At 43.2% G+C, this 19,612-nt stretch overlaps 1 protein-coding gene and 1 long non-coding RNA gene across 4 annotated transcripts; one reads left to right on the top strand and one right to left on the bottom strand.

The window, feature by feature from the left end:
• Window positions 1–1,430: 1,430 nt before the first annotated feature.
• On the bottom strand, window positions 1,431–2,434 carry LOC119320049. Its single transcript, XR_005154739.1, has 2 exons — window positions 2,324–2,434; window positions 1,431–1,706 (listed from the first exon to the last, which is right to left on the bottom strand). It is a non-coding gene; the product is annotated as an uncharacterized LOC119320049 (long non-coding RNA).
• A 10,815-nt stretch (window positions 2,435–13,249) lies between these two features.
• On the top strand, window positions 13,250–19,313 carry LOC119320382 (protein arginine N-methyltransferase 5-like). Of its 3 annotated transcripts, none has more exons than XM_037594490.1 (22): window positions 13,250–13,564; window positions 13,662–13,868; window positions 14,301–14,390; window positions 14,499–14,555; window positions 14,738–14,826; window positions 14,957–15,032; window positions 15,140–15,226; window positions 15,419–15,500; window positions 15,789–15,883; window positions 15,979–16,014; window positions 16,170–16,238; window positions 16,710–16,778; window positions 17,092–17,145; window positions 17,295–17,369; window positions 17,552–17,644; window positions 17,741–17,844; window positions 17,964–18,012; window positions 18,092–18,178; window positions 18,281–18,386; window positions 18,475–18,562; window positions 18,665–18,758; window positions 18,845–19,313. In XM_037594490.1, exons 1-22 carry the CDS (start codon window positions 13,421–13,423, stop codon window positions 18,926–18,928), a joined length of 1,935 nt encoding a protein of 644 aa, XP_037450387.1. In that variant the 5' UTR covers window positions 13,250–13,420; the 3' UTR covers window positions 18,929–19,313. The 3 variants fall into 3 exon arrangements, with proteins under 3 accessions (XP_037450387.1, XP_037450386.1, XP_037450388.1); XM_037594489.1 differs by having other exon boundaries at window positions 14,499–14,576; XM_037594491.1 differs by lacking the exons at window positions 14,301–14,390; window positions 14,499–14,555.
• Window positions 19,314–19,612: the final 299 nt, after the last annotated feature.

Below are 19,612 nucleotides of genomic sequence, written 5' to 3'. Positions count from 1 at the left end.
TCTGTGATGGGTTGTAACCTCCATTATGTGATGTTATTTGAGTAATTTTTGGCTATGGATCGACCGGCTAGTAAGCAGTTATTTGATATGTGTTGTCTATCTATGTGTCTCTTCGTGTTGATTTTTTACCTTTGCGATAATTTAGTGATTGGAGAAATCCGATCCATTGGTGCACGTAGTTGGAGATGTTCAAATCTTTAGACTACACATGAAGTTGATAGATAGTTGTTCAAACCAATAGACCTTCCGAGTGGCAGTCGTTGATATCTTGAGGTGAACACAATTGTTCTAGGAGTCACAGTTGTCCATAAAACTTATTGCCTTCAGTCCAGTTCTTGTGACCTTAATGTCTTTCTGTTAGCCGCCGCAAGTATGGGACGGGAAGTAGGACGTTTGAGTTGTCTCGACACGTCTCGTCTTGAGAGGGAATGTTATGTGAGGGACTGCCCACCTTCTGTAGATGGCCATATCCTGTAATGCAGGTACTAACTTAGCCACAACGTGGCATAGTCGAAAAGCTTAAACTCCATCTCACGCCGGGGCCGAACGAGACTGTACCTAGATGCCAACGATCTCACCTAAAATATCACATATTTCTCCATAGTTTATTTCCTTTGTTTAGTCTATTATATTTTCTCTTCTCTCTAGTACTTAGTTTAATCATCTCTTTCATTATTTCCAAAAGTCCCACCTATCGAGAATAACAGTTGTCGCCGCTCCCTAGGGCTTATAAGAGAGAGAGGGGATAACAGAGGTAGGTTTCCTTTTCGTGTGGGGACGTGAAACGTAGAGAGGGGCGTGCTTCAGCGTGGGAACAGGAGGATGGCACACGTGTGGCTCCTCTCGTCCGCCAATTTTTTGTGCGTATCGTCAGCCAAGTTTTGACCAACTTTTTAAATCGGGTTATCCCTAGCCATCTCACTCCCTTCCAGATGTGTGGCATCCCTAAAAAAATGACTATCCCTATCCCAATGAGGGATTCCCTGAGAAGCAAACACTCCCTAAGGCTCCAACACTCTTGTGAAAGTTGGCTTTCACCTAGCTAGCATGTTGGCTTTCATGCAAGGGTGGTTTATTGCTCCTCTACCAATGACCCATGACCATTTTTCTAGTAGATTGAATTGTAATCCATCAAGTGTTTTATGGAGACAATTTTTTATTGGTATTTTTTATTCTACAAGAACATTATAGCAATTTTCACAACCTTATTAGTCTTCTATATACGAACTGCTTCGGAAGTAATTAAATTAGGATTTATGCTTATTTGTTTCAAGAGCATTGATGATTATCCCACTACCACTTCTAATTTCTTCTGCTGAATTGTAACATTGCTATCATTAATAGTGCATCATGGCGATCAAATGTTTTTATTTTCCTAAGGAAAGAAGGTTTTCAAAAAGATATAAATCAAATATTACATCTATTGATTATTCTTCATGTGAAGTAATTTCAGATGTGCATAGATAGATATTCTCAACAGTGCACCATATCTTTCCAGCACATGGCAATACATGTAATTCATTACTTTTCACAGCAGCACATGCCGCCACTATCTGGTGAGCAATAGCTTTTATCCTTATTGTAACCTCGCCCTACACAATAAGCCTTGCACACAATGTTGTCGGTAGGTTGGATTGGGGGCGTACAACCTTTTGCGGCTACACACAATTTCGTAAAAGTGCTTGTTATACCCAGACCTGTTGTACCTATGAACAATGGAGCGATAACCTCGTTAGTGCATTTATATTGCATAGCAATCGATTACCAAGGTGCTTCCTTCCTTCCAGAAAATAGTTATAATTCCAACTTTATCTTAAGTCAAACTTCTTTAAGTTTGACCAACTCTATAGAGAAAATTTCAACATCTACAACACCAAATTAGTTACATCATAAAATATGTCCCCGTAGTATATATTTGATGTCGTAAATATTAGCATATTTCTCTATAAATTTGGTCAAAAATGAAAGATTTAGGACAAAGCTAGAATTTTGATAAAGTTTTTTTGATAAAGCTAGAATTTTGATTAATTTATATTGAAGAAAGTAATTCATTTTGCACATGAAAGAGAGAATAAATACACCACGTGGCAAGCGTGGTAAAAGCATTCTATGATGATTTTTTTCTGATTTAAATGTATATGGATGCATTGTAGTATGTTTGTTCACTCATTTCAGTTTGTATATAGTATGTACAAAAATATACACCCTCTGTAAACAAATATAAGAGCGTTTAGATCACTACTTTAGTAATCTAAACACTCTTATATTTCTTTACGGAGGGAGTATAAAATATGTTACATTTGTGAATGAAGGGAGTAGGTACCTGTTGCATGGCAGGAAATGATGGTGCTAGACATGGCCAGGAGAGCCATCAAGCACAGAACGCGAGCGTTGTCTTTGGTGCTAGTCATGTTGGCGATCCTTTTCTTCGCAGCGTTGTTGTCCTTCTGTAGCGACAATGTCACCGGAATATGGTGTGCTAGTCTTTATATAGAGATCGGAGAATGGATTTAATGTCATTTATTTATTTCCTATATTAATGTGTTGGCAATACTTACTATATAATCAATTATTGCCTATTATATCTTCATGTATTTATCCTTTCCTTATCAAAATGTTTTAGAAGTAATTTTTACCTATCATATCTTCATGTATTAATCAGTTCCGTGTTAACACGCTGGCAAATGAGCCTCCTAGATTATGTCTTGCCTTTTTTTAGTGAGTCAATTACACCACATGTGCTAAAACTTGGCGTGAAAAATCACTGTAGTAACAAAACTTGCGGCATATATTGAACTGGTGCTAAAACTTGGCTTTGGCGTGCATATACGGTGCAAATTGCATTTGTAGACAGATACGAAGCTGATTAGGCGCGCCACATGGCATCAGGCCCGCTGCCAGTCACTCAAGGGTGGATATAGGGTGTGTGTCCTGTTATTTTTTGAAAAACCCATCGGAACTATTTTTCAAAAATAAATTGTGGCCAACAGGATTTGAACCGCGATCTGCAGCGTGGATGCGCTCATGCCCAACCAATGCACCCAGAACAGTTTTCTATTAATGGGGATTGAAGAAGGCAACCTCTCTTTCACAATCATAAATTTAATAATATATTTAAAAAAGTGACCATCAGTCACGATCCGTCCCATGTGGTGACGGTTAGCGTCTAGTCCGGAGATCGCGGGGGCGATTGTGAGGCGATCAAGATCTGGCGCCCGGTGCATTAGGGTTCCTCGTTCTCGCCGGTCTGGTCTTTGATCCCGTGTTTTTGTTCCAGCGATCGAGTTGTTTCCTTCCCATCCACCATAAGCCTTCCCCGTGCTCCCTAGGGCTCGGGGTCGTACACCACCATCAACCCTAGGAGGAGACTGTGGCGGGAGGGTAGGAGGAGACGAGAAGATGGAGGGAGTTGCAGGCATGCTGAGGGGCCTGAAGTTGTCAGATGAGGAGAGGAAAGGAGTAAACGTCAGATGCGCTCAAGGAGAAGGGGAAGGATTGGATGTTGCAAGCGGTAGGCAAGGTCATGTCAGAGAAGCTAGTTCATCCTGACGCCATATGCTTAACCCTAGGAAAAATCTGGTGTCCGATCAAAGGCATCGACTGCAAGGAGATTGGGGTGAATCAGTTTCTGTTTACGTTCCACCAAGAGTTTGGGAAGAGGAAGGCGATCGAGGGCGGGCCGTGGATGTTTGATAAAGACCTAATCATGGTGGAGGAGTATGTTCTGAAGAAGAGGCCCGAGGACTATGAGTTTAACAATATTCCGATTTGGGTTAGAGTGTATAACCTGCCTCTGGGTATGATGAATGTGGTCTCTGCGGAGGACATTGGCAACATTATTGGCGAGTTTGTTGAGGCAGATATAGGGACCGATGGGAGTGCCATAGGGAGATTCTTGCGTGTTAAAATTCGCATGAGGATTGATAAACCACTCATGCGTGGCTTCACGTTGGAGGATGAGGAGAAACAGGGAAGAAACAAAAGGAGAAGGGGGCTACTATAGGGGGGGAGGAGGAAGATGACAGGGACTGGTGCAGATTTGAGTATGAGTACCTTCCGGATTTCTGCTATACTTGTGGGATTATAGGTCATGGAGACAAGCACTGCTCAATCAAAGTGAAGAAGGAAGAGAAGCAACAATATGGAAGATGGCTTAAGGCTGATCTGGGGCAAAGGAGAGGTGCATTGGATGGAGTGGCGTGGAGGACTGGGGCTAGAAGTGGGGAAGGAGCTAGGAGCTATGGATATAGTCGCTCAGGAGGGCGATCAGGGAGCGGAAGTGACAGCCTGAATTGGAGGAAGAGCGACTCCAGGTCCAGCGATGGTGGTAGGGGGAAAATGAGGGAGGAGAGGAGGTTACTAGCCCTCATAAGCAGCAGGTTGCTCCAAAAAAGGATGGTAACCCAAGGAAGCTTGTGCTAGAGGAAGGCAGGGTGCAGAATTCTGAGGAGGAGACAGGGAAGGAAGGGAGTGCTGATGCGCGACTAGAGACGGGGAGCAAATATGCGGATATGACCGTCGCTGAGCCGGAAAACCCACTCAAAAAGAACAGCGACAGGAACCTAAAGAACCAGCCAAGTGAGCAACAGGGCGTGATGGCCCAAGCAGGAGTCCAGGAGGGAAGCACTACAAAAAGAAGGGGAGAGAGCGGCCGGTGGTGGAGAACAACAAGGAGAGGGAAGTGCTGCTAGGGTTGAAGAGAGAAAGGGCGGATGAGGAGGGAGAAAAGGAGGATAAGAAGGGGAGGATAATCGAGGAGGGTAATGCTATGGGAGAGGAGTCCAACACCCTGATGGGTGCAACAATAGATGCAGAATCGGCCGGGCTGTCCATGCAGCCCTGCCGGGCACAATGAAACTCATCGGTTGGAACTGCCGGGGCTTGGACAATGGCTCGGCAGTTCGTAGCCTCCTCGAGTTGGGGAGGGTGGAGGAGCCCAATGTTTTGTTTTTAGCAGAGACGAAGTTGTCGGTGGAGGAACTAGAGAGATTCAGGTGGATGTTGGGAATGGCACACATGACAGCTTGGAGCTCGGAAGGAAGAAGTAGGGGAGTGGCTTTATTCTGGAGGAAAGAGGTGGATGTGTCGTTGCGATCGTACGGAAGGTGACATGTCGATGTGGATGTGACAGAATGTGATGGCAGGGTTTGGAGGTTGACGGGTGTCTATGGAGAGTCCGCTGCGGATCGAAAGGTGGAGACATGGAGAATGCTAAGGCTACTGGGTCAACAACATCAGAGTAATAGACCCTGGTTATGCTTGGGGGGTTTCAATGAGATTCTGTCATGGGATGGGAAGGTAGGAGGCGTTGTGCGTCCACAACAACTGCTAGATAACTTTAGGGAAGCTTTGGAATCATGTGAGCTCGCTGATCTCGGATATGAAGGTGACAAGTTCACATGGAGAAATCACAGTAGAGAGGTTGACACATACATCTGTGAGAGATTGGATAGAGTCGTTGCTAATGCCCAATGGTGTGAGTGGTTTCCGGAGTTCACTATGCTAAATGGCTCCCCTCGCCACTCCGATCACAGACCGGTCATCATATGTACTAAAGGAGATAATAGAAGGGAGTCAGGGGGTGATAGAGGGTTTCGGTTTGAAGCTTGGTGGTTGAAGGAGGACGGGTGTAGCGAGCAGGTTCAAGCTGCTTGGGAGGAGGGGTGTATGGTGGGAAGCGGAGGAGTAACGGCTGGGTTGCGGTGTGTAGCTAATAGGATGATGAGATGGGGCAAGGAGGTGGCCGGGGAGTTGGAAGAGCGGTTAAAACACGCCCGCCACGCCCTAGAAACTTGCATGAGGGCTCTGGTGAGCAAAGCAAAGGTGCGGGAGGAAGCAAAACTAAGATGCCAAGTAGAGAAATTGGAGGAGAAGAAGAACATTAAGGCAAAGCAAAGATCCCATGTGTCTTGGTTGAAGGATGGTAATAGAAGCACGAGATACTTCATGGCAGTGGCGTCGTCTAGAAGAAAGATGAATAGGGTGAAAAAATTGAAGAGGGAGGATGGATCGGAGGTGCAGGAAGGAGAGGAGCTTAATAACTTTGTTTGTTCTTACTTTCAGGAGTTGTTCTCTTCGGTCCAAGGAAATCGCACAGCCGAGCTGATTGAGAAAGTCCAGCCCCGTGTCACACATATGATGAGATCCATCCTAGAAGCAGAAGTGACCAGGGAAGAAGTGAAGGCAGCTCTGGATCATATTGCCGACCTCAAGGCACCTGGCCCGGACAGGATGCCTTCCATTGTGTACAAGAAACATTAGCATTTCATGGGGGATAAGGTAGTCGAAGAGGTGCTTGCGGTCCTAAACGGAGGAGCAATGCCAGAAGGGTGGAACGACGTTGTGGTTGTTTTGATCCCTAAAGTAAAAAAACCTAGCAGGATCAAAGATCTAAGACTGATAAGTTTGTGCAATGTGGTGCACAAATTGGTGTCCAAAGTGATCTCCAACCGGCTGAAGTTGGTGCTTCCGGATATCATCTCTTACAATCAAAGTGCATTCGTTCCGGGTCGGTTGATTACGGACAATGTCCTTATTGCATATGAAATGTCACATTTCTTGATGAATAAGAAGAAGGAGAAGGAGGGTATAGCAGCAGTAAAGGCGGATATGAGTAAAGCCTATGATCGCGTGGAGGGGAACTTTTTGCGGGCGATGCTTGTCAAGCTTGGGTTTGGGGCTCGATGGATTGATTTGGTAATGAACTGTGTCACTACTGTCAGTTACCAGATTAGGATCAATTGAGCTCTTACGTCATAGTTCACCCCCTCCAAAGGCTTTCGCCAAGGCGATCCAATTTCGCCCTACTTGTTCATCATTTACGCTGAAGGTCTATCTTTGCTGTTGCATGACGCCAAAGCCTCCGAGAGGGTGAGCGGGGTTAAGATCTGCCGGACAACACCAGTCGTTTCACATCTTCTGTTTGCCGATGACTCGATGATGTTACTAAAGGCCAAGCAAGAGGAAGCCCAAGCTTTGAGGGAGATCTTGGATCTTTGTGAAAACTGCTCCGGACAGTGCATCAACCTAGAGAAATCAGCAATAATGTTTAGCCCCAACACGGGGAGTGAGGTGAAAACTGCTGTGAAGGATGCCCTACACATTTAGAGTGAAACATGGAATGATAAGTATTTGGGGCTGCCGGTTCATGTTGGGAAATCGAGGAAGAAGGCATTTGCTTTTGTCAAAGGGGCTATGACGGGCAGAGTCTATGGGTGGAAGGAGAAGCTGATAGCTAAACCAGGGAAGGAGGCGTTGGTCACTACGGTTGCACAAGCAATCCCTACTTTTGCTATGTCTTGTTTTTACCTCACTAAGTCTTTTTGCGAGGAACTTAGTTCGCTTATATGCAACTACTGGTGGATCCAACAAGACAAGGAGAACACTGCACATTGGATTGGTTGGAAGAAACTCACATTGCCAAAGGCCCAGGGGGGCTCGGTTTCCTAGACATGCATGGGCTCAACCTTGCTATGTTGTTGAGACAGATTTGGAGGCTCATTCAATCACCGGACTCGCTGTGTGCTCGTATCCTGAAAGCCAGATACTATCTGGATTGTTCTCTCCTTGATGCAAACCCTAGAGAGGAGATATCATATTCCTGGAGGAGCTTACTTCATGGTCTCGACCTGTTTCGCGAGGGGTATATTTGGAGAATTGGGGATGGGACTCAAGTAAATATTTGGTCTGATCCATGGCTTCCACGACCGTGGTCTAGAGGAGTCATCACACCACGGGGACAGTGTCTGCTGGAGTGGGTTAGTGACCTAATCGATCCAGCAACCGGCTACTGGGACGAACAGCTCGTACGTGACACCTTGTGGACCGATGATGCAAAACATATTCTGCTTATTCCCCTACGAGAAGGAGTCCAGGACTTTATTGCATGGCACTATGACACGAAAGGTATCCACTCGGTTAAAAGTGCATATAAACTCCAAGTCCAGTGAGAGAGGATGACAAAGGATAGAGGAGCGGGAGGGAGCTCGACCAATCCAGGGAATATGAATGAGACCAAGGATGACTCATGGAGACGACTTTGGAAAATGCCATGCCCCCGCAATATCCAGATGTTCGCTTGGAGGGTAAAGCACGAGTCTCTTGCTCTTCGGACCAATGTTGCAAGGAGGGGTATCCCCATTGCAGATACGAAGTGCCTCTTCTGTGCACGGGCTGACGAGGACGGGGCTCATCTCTTCATCAAGTGCAAAGAGGTAAAAGAAGTATGGAGGGATCTTACTCTTGAAGGAGAACGCATGCAGCTAGAGAAAATCGGGTCTGTGCATGCAATGTTCGACTATCTTTGGGGGCTAGATGAGAAAAATCGGCTACACATTCTCACCTTCTGGTGGCTATGGTGGTCTAATAAAAATAAGCTCATGCAAGGAAAGCTGCCAACCTCGGCCCAGGATATCGCGCGGCAGTCGAGAGCCAATGTGTTGGAGTACTGGGAAATCTTCCGACAACCAACGGCCAAACCGCAACCGGACAAGTGGAGGCCACCGAAGGGAGCAGACTACAAGATTAATGTCGATGGATCCTTTGTGCCGGGCCAAGGTCATGCAGGATGGAGTGTCGCGGTGAGAACAAAGGAGGGAACACTTGTTTGCGCCACGGCAGGAAGACAAGAGCATGTCACTGATGCATTCGCTGCGGAGACAATGGCCATGTCGCACGCTATCAGCACAACAGCCGATCTGGGCATCGTTTCTGTTGAGCTAGAGACGGACACGCAGCTTCTGGCCGAAGCCCTTGACGTGCACAAAGTGGACTCCTCGGCGTATGATGTGGTTATTGAGAACATGAAGTACCAGCTCAAACTTTGGTTTTCCAAATTTACTCTCACTGTTTGTAGACGCACTGCAAATTCCGTAGCCCACGAATTGGCCAATGTTGGCCATGGGTGTAACCCAAACGTTCATGGAATGGGAGTCCGATGTACCTGCCCAGGTGGGCGTTGCTGTCTTGGGCGATATGCCTAGGCTCAGTTAAGTAATAAAGCTATGCTTTGCTCTAAAAAAAATTGAGATATATACTACCACGTATTAGTGTATGAGACGTATCTGCAGCCGGGTTGTACGGTGTATTTTTTACTTTGTCACAAAAAAATATTACATATCTCTATATTTACTAGATTTGTTTACATAAAACTGGGAAAAGGAGTATATTGTCAAAACAAGTGTTTGAACGAACATATGTATTTTACTAGTCTTGTCTCGAATATTGCCACTAAAATTTGAAGTGCTTTCTAGTATGGAGCCAGCCAGTGACTTGACGATCAATATATCCAACTGACCTTGCATTGCATGATTACCAGTAAACAAAAAAAATTGGTATATTTGCAAATGTACATTATATATCGAGGCGGACTTATGCCAGCTGGAGACCCTAAACCATTTTGCAGTGTTATTTAAAAAAAAACTATACATAAATTAGAATCTTTTTACGAATATGTAAATCATAATCGTGTGTCATGCTTTAAGATTTTTTTTAAAAACTATGTATTTTAATAAATGCTTACATAAGTTTAAAATGTTCACAAGTTTTTTTAGAAACAAATCTTCACAGTTTACCAAAATATTAATGTAGTATATAAAAGTGTTCATGCTTTAATAATTTTTCTTTATATTTTAATAAATGCTTATATAAGTTTATAAATCTTCACAGTAACGAAATACCCATGTAGTCTATAAAAGTGTTCATGTTTTATGAAACATATATTCATATTATGTAAAAATCGTTGGCTAGGATTCAACTGTGACATGTAGCAATCAGGTGCGCGTAGCCACCACCCCACCCGACAGCATTTTTTTTCTTCAGAAATTTATAAAATATATGTAAATTATAATCTGATGTTATAAATTGTAAATTAGATAATTATGCCCGTAATAATTTTCATATTCAATGAAAATATCAAAGTATTTTTTTCTACATATCTAAATAAAGATTATATATATTTAAATTTTGCATGCTTTAATAAAATATTTATTATTATATAAGTGTTCATTTTTATTCTGCAGTTTATTTTGTTTATAAATAATGCACAATTATAATTTACATATAATATATATATTTTAACAAATAACAGTGCAAAATGGTCAGTAGGGTGTCGAGCCCACTTAAGGTCTACCGAATATATAGAGTGTGTATCCGTTTAGTATGAAAACGGTTCTTGGTCCATTGGTTAGGCAGACGTGCATCCATGCTGCAGAGCACGGGTTCAAAATCAATCAGCCACCATTTTTGCACATAATTTGCTCGCTGACAGATGAACTGACACGTGGCAGTAGCCTTTTTGCGAGAAAAATAATTTCGATGGGATTTCACAAAATAACAGACCACAAGCCCTATCAATACCATTTAATGGCTGCCAATGGGTCCCATGCCATGTGGTGCCCCTAGTTAGCACTGTGTCTGTATACAAATGCAATTTGCACTGTATATGCACGTCAAAGCCAAGTTGTAGCACCAGTTTAATGTATGCCGCAAGTTTTGGCACTAAAGTGATTTCTCACGCCAAGTTTTAGCACCAGTGATGTAATTGACTCATTTTTAATTATCTCTACTACTAAAGGGACATTTGTTACCACATGAAACATGTGGTAAGCAATCCAAACAATTCAAAAAAAAAGGACGTTTGTTGATTTCGCTTACATCGCTTTCACCCCCTCCCATCGATACACCTCTCCCACCCTTTTGTTCAAGCCATGCGATAACCACATAATTTTTTCGTTAACAAACCCCGACCTCCTTGTTTATGGGGATAGAAATCTCTCGCAAATAGATCAATACTGATCAAATAAATTGCCGATATCAAGAAGTCCCTTAGAAGCAAACAATAAAATCAACCCATGAAGTTGTGCCTATACAATCTCAATCACATTATATATTTCCGTACATTTTGTATATGAATTCCCTTCCCACAAGATATCTCAATCTCAAACTAATCATTTTTTTTCTAGATTGAACCATCAGCCCCCTTGCAACGCACGACTATTTAGCTAGCTACCAATGAATTTGCATTGATAATACTTAATAACAAACAACTAAAATGATGAGAAATATAACATTAAAACATAAATTTTAAGCCTATAAAACACGCAAAATTCAAAAGAAGGGAGATAATAGTTTCATAAAAAAAGAAGAAATACCACCTGGTACGTGAAGCTGTCCTAAGAACTGGAAATACGAATGAAATAAAACTTAGTTTTCTAGGAAACCAGTTATTATTAAAACCAATGTTTCTGGGTTTTTAAATAGTTCTAAAAAGGAAATTAATGTGAATGAACTAGGGAAACAAGATACATTAGAAATCAGCAATTTCCTAGGGAAGTTAGGGGAAAACCTTCATTGAAATTCATGGTTTCCCTGCAAGAACATGTGGTAGTATTTCAGAAATTTTTGTGTTTTTTTGGTCTATTGCTTGATCTCTTTCAAAGTTTCATATATTTTATTGCTAGTTTCGTTTGTCCACTGGATGCCATTTGTGCAAACCATAACCACGTCATAATCGACATTATCCTTTACATATATAAAACCAAGTCTGCAAAGAACTAAGATTTGAGAGAGCAAGATATTCATTTTGGAGTCATATAATAAAGTTGAATGAGTTGTGCTCAGATGTTCAGACACAAGGTAATTGGACCTTTCCCCACTATAATCAAACCCAAAGCAACGGTGTGTTTCCGTATAACATGCAAAGAAAAATGGAAACTGTTCGGTTTTAGCGTTAACTGATTAATTTAGACTTCACGAGTATTTGAGAGACCAAAACTGAACGAGTGTTTTTGTTTCTTTTCATTTTGTAAAAAAAATATGTAAAATGATGATCTAAACGCTCTTATGTTTCTTTATCGAGGGCGTACTAAACTTCACAAAACCAATATTTCGAGACACAACTAGCGAACAACAAGTACTGCTCTTCCGTCAATTAATTCTGATCGGAGGGTGTACATTTTATATTGAAAAACGTTTGTGGCCCGGGCGTCGGCGGAACCGGTGCGCTGGACGCGTCCACGCGCGCACGCTTCTAGCGAAGCAGCTGGCGACACACGTACGATGCGGGGCCATCTACGTTGCATATCTTCTCTTTCTTCCACCTCCCGCATCTTCTCTCTCTCTCTCTCTCTCTCCCCCATCGCACCTGCTGCCCCCGTGCACCTGTTGCTCCTCCTCTTCTTCCTCCCCCTTCTCTGCAGCACGCGGCCGCACATCCTAGGCTCTCCCCCGCCGCTCCCCTCCCCATGCTGCAACCAAGTGCCAAGGCCCAGAGGTGGTCCAAGCTTCCTTGTCGGGCTTCTGCAGCCGGTGGTGGCGCTCCAAGCAACAACCTTTTTTTGTGCTTCAACCGGAACAGTGTTGTGAAATGAAGACAAGGGCAATGCTACAACCGACAAAGTCGGAAGCTACACCCGGCTTTAGTGAAAGCTACAATCGAAGAGTAGAAAGCTACAACGGACCATAGTGTACGGGCAAAAGCAGGAACCAGAGACAAAAAAAGTTACAACCACCAATACGAGTGTTGCAATCATTGATAAAAAAACTTCAACCAGCCACTGCCAAACTCACAAAACTGCAACTATTACGAAAAAAAGCTTCAACCTTAGGTGGAAAAAGCTTCAACCGAAAGATATATAAAGTTTCAACCGAGCACTGCAAGACGAAAAAAGTTGCAACCATTTACAGAATAAGCTTCGATCATAGAGGAATAAAAGCTTCAACGAACAAGGTGGAAAGCTTCAATCCGTGAAAAAAGCTTCAAACAACATAGGGAAGCTTCAACCGGTGTGAGAAAAAGTTTCAACTGACGCGCCAATAGCGCGGGCGGCGACATGAGAGCTGCGGCGGGCGGCACGACAGTGTAGCGATGGGTGACGACGATGGCAACTAGGTGCTGCAACGACAAAAGGGTGTCAGCGTGCTACAAGACGACGCCATTTTTGCTACGAGGGGCGACGACTTTCCCGCTATACCGGCGAGGACGGATGCTGCGACAGCGTCCGGCGGCGATGAGGACGGCGAGTGCATCCAGCAACACGGGGCCATGGAGGAAGGAGATCCAAGTGAGGGGGTGGTGGCTGACGACCGGGAGGATGTCCAGGCGAGCGAGGGCATTGCGCGCAGAGCGAGGAAAGAAAGAAGGAGATGGGGCAGTTGTGCTTGTGCATTTGGTTGAACTTTCCGCCCGGCACCCGCTACTAGAAATCGAACACCACGTGCGTGTGCAGTTGTGCTCATATCCATCCAGGAAAAAAGGAGCGAAAAAAAAACAAGAAACAAAAGCGAAGCCAGAGAGAGAGCCAAAGGGCCGGGCGTTCCTCTTCTTCTCTGCCGACCAAAACCCTAAACCCTAGCCCGACTAACCCCCTCCCCCTCCTCCGGCGGCGGCGCCAGCCACCGGCAGCACACACACCAGGCGAAGATGCCGCTGGGGCAGCGCGCCGGGGACAAGAGCGACTCCCGCTACTGCGGGGTCGAGGTGCTCGACTTCCCCACCGGCGACGGCCTCCCCGCCGTCCTCACCCACTCCCTCTCCTCCGCCTTCGACTTCCTCCTCGCCCCGCTCGTGAGTGCCCCTCCTCTCCCGCTCCTACCGCCGCCGCCGTTTTCTCGCGTCCTCCCTCTGAAACGGAGGCTTATTTGCCTCGCCCCGCTCTGTGCAGGTCGATCCCGAGTACCGGCCCACGCCCGGCGCCGTCCTGCCGGTGGCGGCCTCGGACCTCGTCCTCAGCCCGTCCCAGTGGAGCAGCCACATCGTCGGGAAGATCAGCGAGTGGATTGATCTGGATTCCGAGGACGAGCAGCTCCGGCTCGACTCGGAGCTCACGCTCAAGCAGGAGATCGCCTGGGCGACTCATCTCTCCTTGCAGGTCCACCCACTCGACAACACATTGCTCATTATTTGTTCCTATCAGTCTAATTTCAATCAGTTGGTTTTACACATTATTTATTATTACACTTGTAAATGGTAACTGCAATAACATACTCCCTCCATCCGAAATTACTTGTTGCGGAAATGGATAGAAATGAATGTATTTAGAACTATAAAATACATTTAGATAATCCATTCCCGTGACAAGTAATTCCGGATGGAGGGAGTATGAATTATCTAGTTATGCCGTTCAACATTGTTGGGGGTGCCTATCGACTCTGAAGAACTAGAAACATGGATAATTCCTGTCCAGTTGACTGTCTTTGGATTCCTTAACTGCATTACTTTATTAAACTTGATCTAGTTCTTATGCATTATTAGAAAACAAGTCTCAACAAAACATGTGAATTCGTGGCGCATTTCCTTGCAGGCGTGTGTTATTCCTCCTCCCAAGAGATCGACCTGTGCCAATTATGCTAGAGTTGTAAATAATATTTTGCAAGGCCTGACCAATATGCAGGTATCGCCCTCCATATTCAGTTTCATCTTTCAGTTGTTGAATAGGTGCCTTATATTGTTAAATAGTTTGTCGACATCTAACTTTTATTTGCTCTGTTTCTTTCTTAAGTTGTGGCTTAGGATACCTCTGGAGAAGTCTGAATCTATGGACGAAGACCGTGGCAAAGTAAATAACAATAACCCCACGGTAAATGTTTGTTCTACCAAGCCTAGCAGGGGGTGCCTAGCGCGCATTCAAGGCTAGCAGGCTGGCTAGGCGTTTGTCTGCCAGAGCAAAATGCTGCAGTTCGTTGATGGCCAAGTATACACACTGCTGCGTAACTCAATTTTTGTTTTCTTAAATTACAGAGTGAAACAGTAGACTCGTGGGAATGGTGGAATTCATTCAGACTGTTATGCGAGCATAGCAGTCAACTGTATGTAGCACTTGATATCTTGTAAGTGATGACTTGCATTGTCACACCAAAAAAATTCTTGCAAAATAAAGATTTCACTCTAATTTAGTAATTTCATCTATAATGTTATAGCTTTGGTATCCCTTAAAAATGTTGTCTATTCACTTATCAGGAGCTCGCTGCCATCAATGAACTCTCTAGGGCGCTGGTTCGGGGAGCCTGTAAGAGCTGCGATTCTTCAAACAGATGTAATCATACAACTTAATCAATCCATCTTGATATGCAATCACCTCCCTCCTGGGGTATTACAATATGCCTTGCATGTTTGCAGCACTAAATAATTTTCCATCTGCAGGCTTTTCTAACAAATGCAAGAGGTTATCCTTGCTTGTCCAAACGCCACCAAACTCTGCTTACTGGTTTTTTTAACCATTCAGTTCAGGTAGGTTCTTTATTATGCTTCTTTATATCAAAGCAGTTTTCTTCTTCGCATAACAGCATAGCCTTTTGAATTAATGGCGCAATACAATACGGCAATACCTGCCCTCCTTTTGCATTCATGGTTCTAAGTAAAAGAGGCAATTGATGTGTGTGTAGTGTTCTGCCTGAAGCCCTGAATTCTGATTTTGTTTAGGTAATTATCTCTGGGAGATCAAATCATAATGTTTCCCAAGTATCTGAAGGAATGCTCTCAGGTGATGAAAACCACACCGAAGGTAACTCCTGTGAACTTTCAGATTTGTTATAGTTCAGAGGGTCTTTAACTTGCACATGATTATGTAAACAATATTTTCGTTACATACATTTAAAGTGACTGCAGTACTCTAAGAAGTAAACTTTGTGAAGAGATCAAACTTAATTTCTCCCTTTTAATGTGAGAAATGTGTCAAGTCTATTATTTTCCTGCTCTCTGAACTAAATGCCTTGACTTGTGACACTTGCTGCAAAAATACCATTTATTTCCATTAAAATGTGACTCACTCATGCCTAAATTGTTACTTCAGATACCCCCACTCGGCATGCATTGAGCCCGTACCTCGAGTACATGGCCTACCTCTATCAGAGGATGGATCCACTTCCTGAGCAAGAACGCTTTGAGGTATCCACTCTAGTAGACTTCCTCTCTCCCATGACCCATTATTTATCTTATTTACTGACATCTTCCTTGATCTTATGTTATTTGCCTTACTCCAGATCAACTATAGGGATTTCTTGCAATCTCCGCTCCAGGTAATTACTGCTTTGCTTATTCTCAAGTTCTAATCACCTGAAAGAAATTATTCTTTCTCGTGAAGTTATGGGGCATATGGGTCTCCTTTTTAACTCCATTACAATGAATGTGACATTCACTTCCTCATAACTTGTCTATTTATTTATTTTGGCAGCCTCTGATGGATAATTTGGAAGCTCAGACGTATGAGACTTTCGAGAAAGACACTGTGAAGTATACACAGGTTTCTGTCATATGCTTGGGATCTGTATATCTTTAATGCTATACATTTTGAAGAAGCAACATTGCCTTCACTTTATGTCAATAGTTTCCATCAATACATTGTGAGAAGAAAGTTAGCTATTAAATTGAAGTTTCTAAAAATACGTTCTCATTTATTTCTTCCAAACTATTGACAATAGCATGGTTCTTCTACCAGTTAGTACACCCTGAAAGTATTTGAGAATTACTATAACTGGCACAAGATCAATCTTGAGATTTATAGATGCATGCTTCAGCTATCACATTTTTTAACATTAGCACTTAATAGCCAATGAACCAGGTTTTGTAAAGAAATCAAGGATAAAAATTCCAGCCCTTCTTTATTAACTAGGGAGTCTGGAATTCTATTTTTTGGCTGGTTGGTCAGTCTAACAGCACTCTTCATACTAGTATTGATCTCATTGCTAATTCCTTTTTTACATCATATGAACAGTATCAAAGAGCAATTGCTAAGGCTTTGGTTGATAAGGTCTCAGAGGATGAAGTTTCCACAACTAGGACGGTACGATTGGCCCTGAACTTTGTATTCTTTTTCCTATATAAAATGGTAGCAATTCATCATTGAATCGCTTTAAACAGTGATTCATAGAGCCATGAGTTGGCAAAAGCATGCATTCATATCTTGTTTCTGCATTGCCTCTTCTGCATCTGTAGCCAATCCAGCGTTATGCCTGTTTTATTTGTAATATTCCTAGGCTGAAATCGTAGACAGCTCACTGGAGCTTATTTCCTGCACCACTCATATTAAACCTACATTTTTATTTTAATGTTATATTTTGCATTTAATCATCTAATTTATTCGCTGTTCCACAAAGGTCTTGATGGTTGTTGGAGCAGGCCGAGGGCCTCTCGTAAGAGCATCATTGCAAGTGAGTTCTTTGCTCCTGACACTTGGGGTGTTACCACAAACTTTGATAAATTTGCTGGTGTTTAAATAATGTGCCTGTATTTTTTGTCGAAGAAAACTTCTTTGTTCATATTGTCCAGGAAGCTAAATAGGCTTTCATATTAAATGCAGGCTGCAGAAGAAACTGGTCGGAAGCTAAAAGTATATGCAGTGGAGAAAAATCCTAACGCAGTTATTACTCTTCATGTGAGTTCTTATATTTTCAGTTTTCAAGTTATTCCATTAGACAGGGGTGTAATCTTGTCAGTTTAGGGATCATTGATGCATCTCTTTTTCCCTACCATTGTGTTGGTAGTCTGTTTTTGCATTGCTGCGTTAATAAAAATATATTATATGATGATCTGATTGGTTTTCGGGCACTGGTGCAGAGTTTGATCAAATTGGAAGGGTGGGAAAGCATGGTTACTATTATTTCTAGTGACATGCGGTGCTGGGATGCTCCTGAAAAAGCTGATATTTTGGTATGCTGATACTTTATTCGAAAGTGACATTTCAAATCTCTTACCAGGCAGTCACAACTATGTCTTATAACAATCTTACATGCAATAATGAAACAGGTCAGCGAGTTGCTTGGGTCCTTTGGTGATAATGAGTTATCTCCTGAGTGTCTAGATGGTGCCCAAAGATTCTTGAAGCCTGATGGGATTTCTATTCCTTCATCGTACTGACCTTTTCCCCTTTTTGCATTATTATTATATAATTGAACTTCTCTGCATTTTTTCAATCCTAGGTATCCTCATATTCCTTATTATTTGATTGTTTTCATATGTTCTGCTGCAGTTACACAAGCTTTGTCCAACCAGTAACTGCATCAAAACTACACAATGATGTAAGTACTTACGCCATGTCGCCATCTCAGTGATATCTGCAAAGTTTCAATAGAGCTTGAAGCGACTTGGTTTTTGCAGATTAAAGCACACAAAGATATTGCACATTTTGAAACGGCATATGTTGTCAAGCTACACCGAGTAGCAAGACTTGCACCTCCACAAGAGGTGAGAGACTGCACTTTCTGCTCAATATGCCCTTCATTGATCATGCCTTCCTCCAATAACTATTTTCATAACGACATTTGATGATCACCTTTAAATGAGCAGGTTTTCTCTTTCACACATCCAAACTTCTCACCAAAGGTCAGCAACCAAAGGTATACAAAGTTGCAGTTTGAACTACCACAAGACACGGGATCATGCCTTGTGCACGGTATGCAGCTGTACTTGCCATTCAGTTTTCTATTCTGTAAAGCTATTCATATATCACTCTAACTCTACTTATCCAATCATTTTGGCAGGATTCGCTGGATATTTTGATGCCGTACTATATAAAGATGTCCATCTAGGAATTGAGCCGAACACATGTACACCAAACATGTTTAGCTGGTAAGTAGCAAACTGTCAACCCGCTGCTCTTAAAAACCAGCAGCAATATTTTCCAAATCCTGCAATTTAGTCATAATTCTGACATATTATGAACATTGCCAGGTTCCCAATCTTTTTCCCACTGAGGAAGCCCATATACGTGCCGTCAGAGTCGCCCATAGAAGTGCACTTTTGGCGATGCTGTGGTGCCACCAAGGTCAGTGTGGTTTCCATCGCTGTTGATCCTTTAATAAATGAATCCTGCAACGGACCAGAGTCTCATCTTATCAGCTGTTGATTCAGGTGTGGTACGAGTGGGCTCTGGTGGCGCCGTCTCCTTCCCCAATCCACAACAGCAATGGCCGTTCGTACTGGGTTGGTCTATAATTCGAAAAATCAGAATACTCGCATGTCGTTTCTTTTGAGAGAAGTGGCGATCATATGCTTGGTTTTTGAGTGCGTCCGGCTACCTGGATCAAAGAAACAGATCTTAGAACATGGATGCATGGCACATGCTGTAACTCGCAAGCTTTTGCTTTGTAACACTATTTACTTGTTATTGTTGCTGCCGCGCTGCTCCTTGTGCGTGATAGGGTTTTAGGAGCTGAGCTCATCATCAGTTTTGACCTTGCCTTTTGTGTTCTAGAGGTGCATGAACATGCGGAGATGCTCGTAACAAGTTGCAGAGACGCAGATCAGTTTCGCGTGCAATTTGTTAGTTTTGTACTCGTAACGGCTCGTCAAAATGTGTTTCGTTCGTCTGGGATGGAAAGCAAGTGGCTTACTGGAGAATCACAAACGTTCATAGGGTTTACTACTCAAATATATTATTTCTCGATGCTTGGGAAACTCTTATGTGCCCCCAAAGCAGAGCAAAACTGCAGAAGACATTCTCAAGTGGAGCGGCAGGGTTGCACCGTACTACGTCGGGTCTATATTAGTTTCTCGCTCACGTAGCACGACGCAGCTGATCGTCGTAAACAGAACGCGTGGCGGGACTAAAGTTCAATTAGTGTTGAATTGTGATGTAAACTTATTTTATAATCCTGAATGGGAATAAACAGTTGGTTA

Source organism: Triticum dicoccoides, chromosome 6B (genome assembly GCF_002162155.2).
Source record: "Triticum dicoccoides isolate Atlit2015 ecotype Zavitan chromosome 6B, WEW_v2.0, whole genome shotgun sequence".
NCBI lineage: Eukaryota > Viridiplantae > Streptophyta > Magnoliopsida > Poales > Poaceae > Triticum > Triticum dicoccoides.
The sequence above is the reverse complement of the archived record's forward strand: the minus strand, read 5'-3'. Positions and strand labels throughout refer to the sequence as shown.

Bases quoted from the DNA above. Each gene is read 5' to 3' on its own strand.
- LOC119320382 (XM_037594489.1), top strand. From the start codon at position 13,421: ATGCCGCTGGGGCAGCGCGCCGGGGACAAGAGCGACTCCCGCTACTGC. The intron at 13,565-13,661 runs GTGAGTGCCCCT...CGCTCTGTGCAG, and splicing joins ACTTCCTCCTCGCCCCGCTC to GTCGATCCCGAGTACCGGCC. The intron at 18,563-18,664 runs GTAAGTAGCAAA...GAACATTGCCAG, and splicing joins ACACCAAACATGTTTAGCTG to GTTCCCAATCTTTTTCCCAC.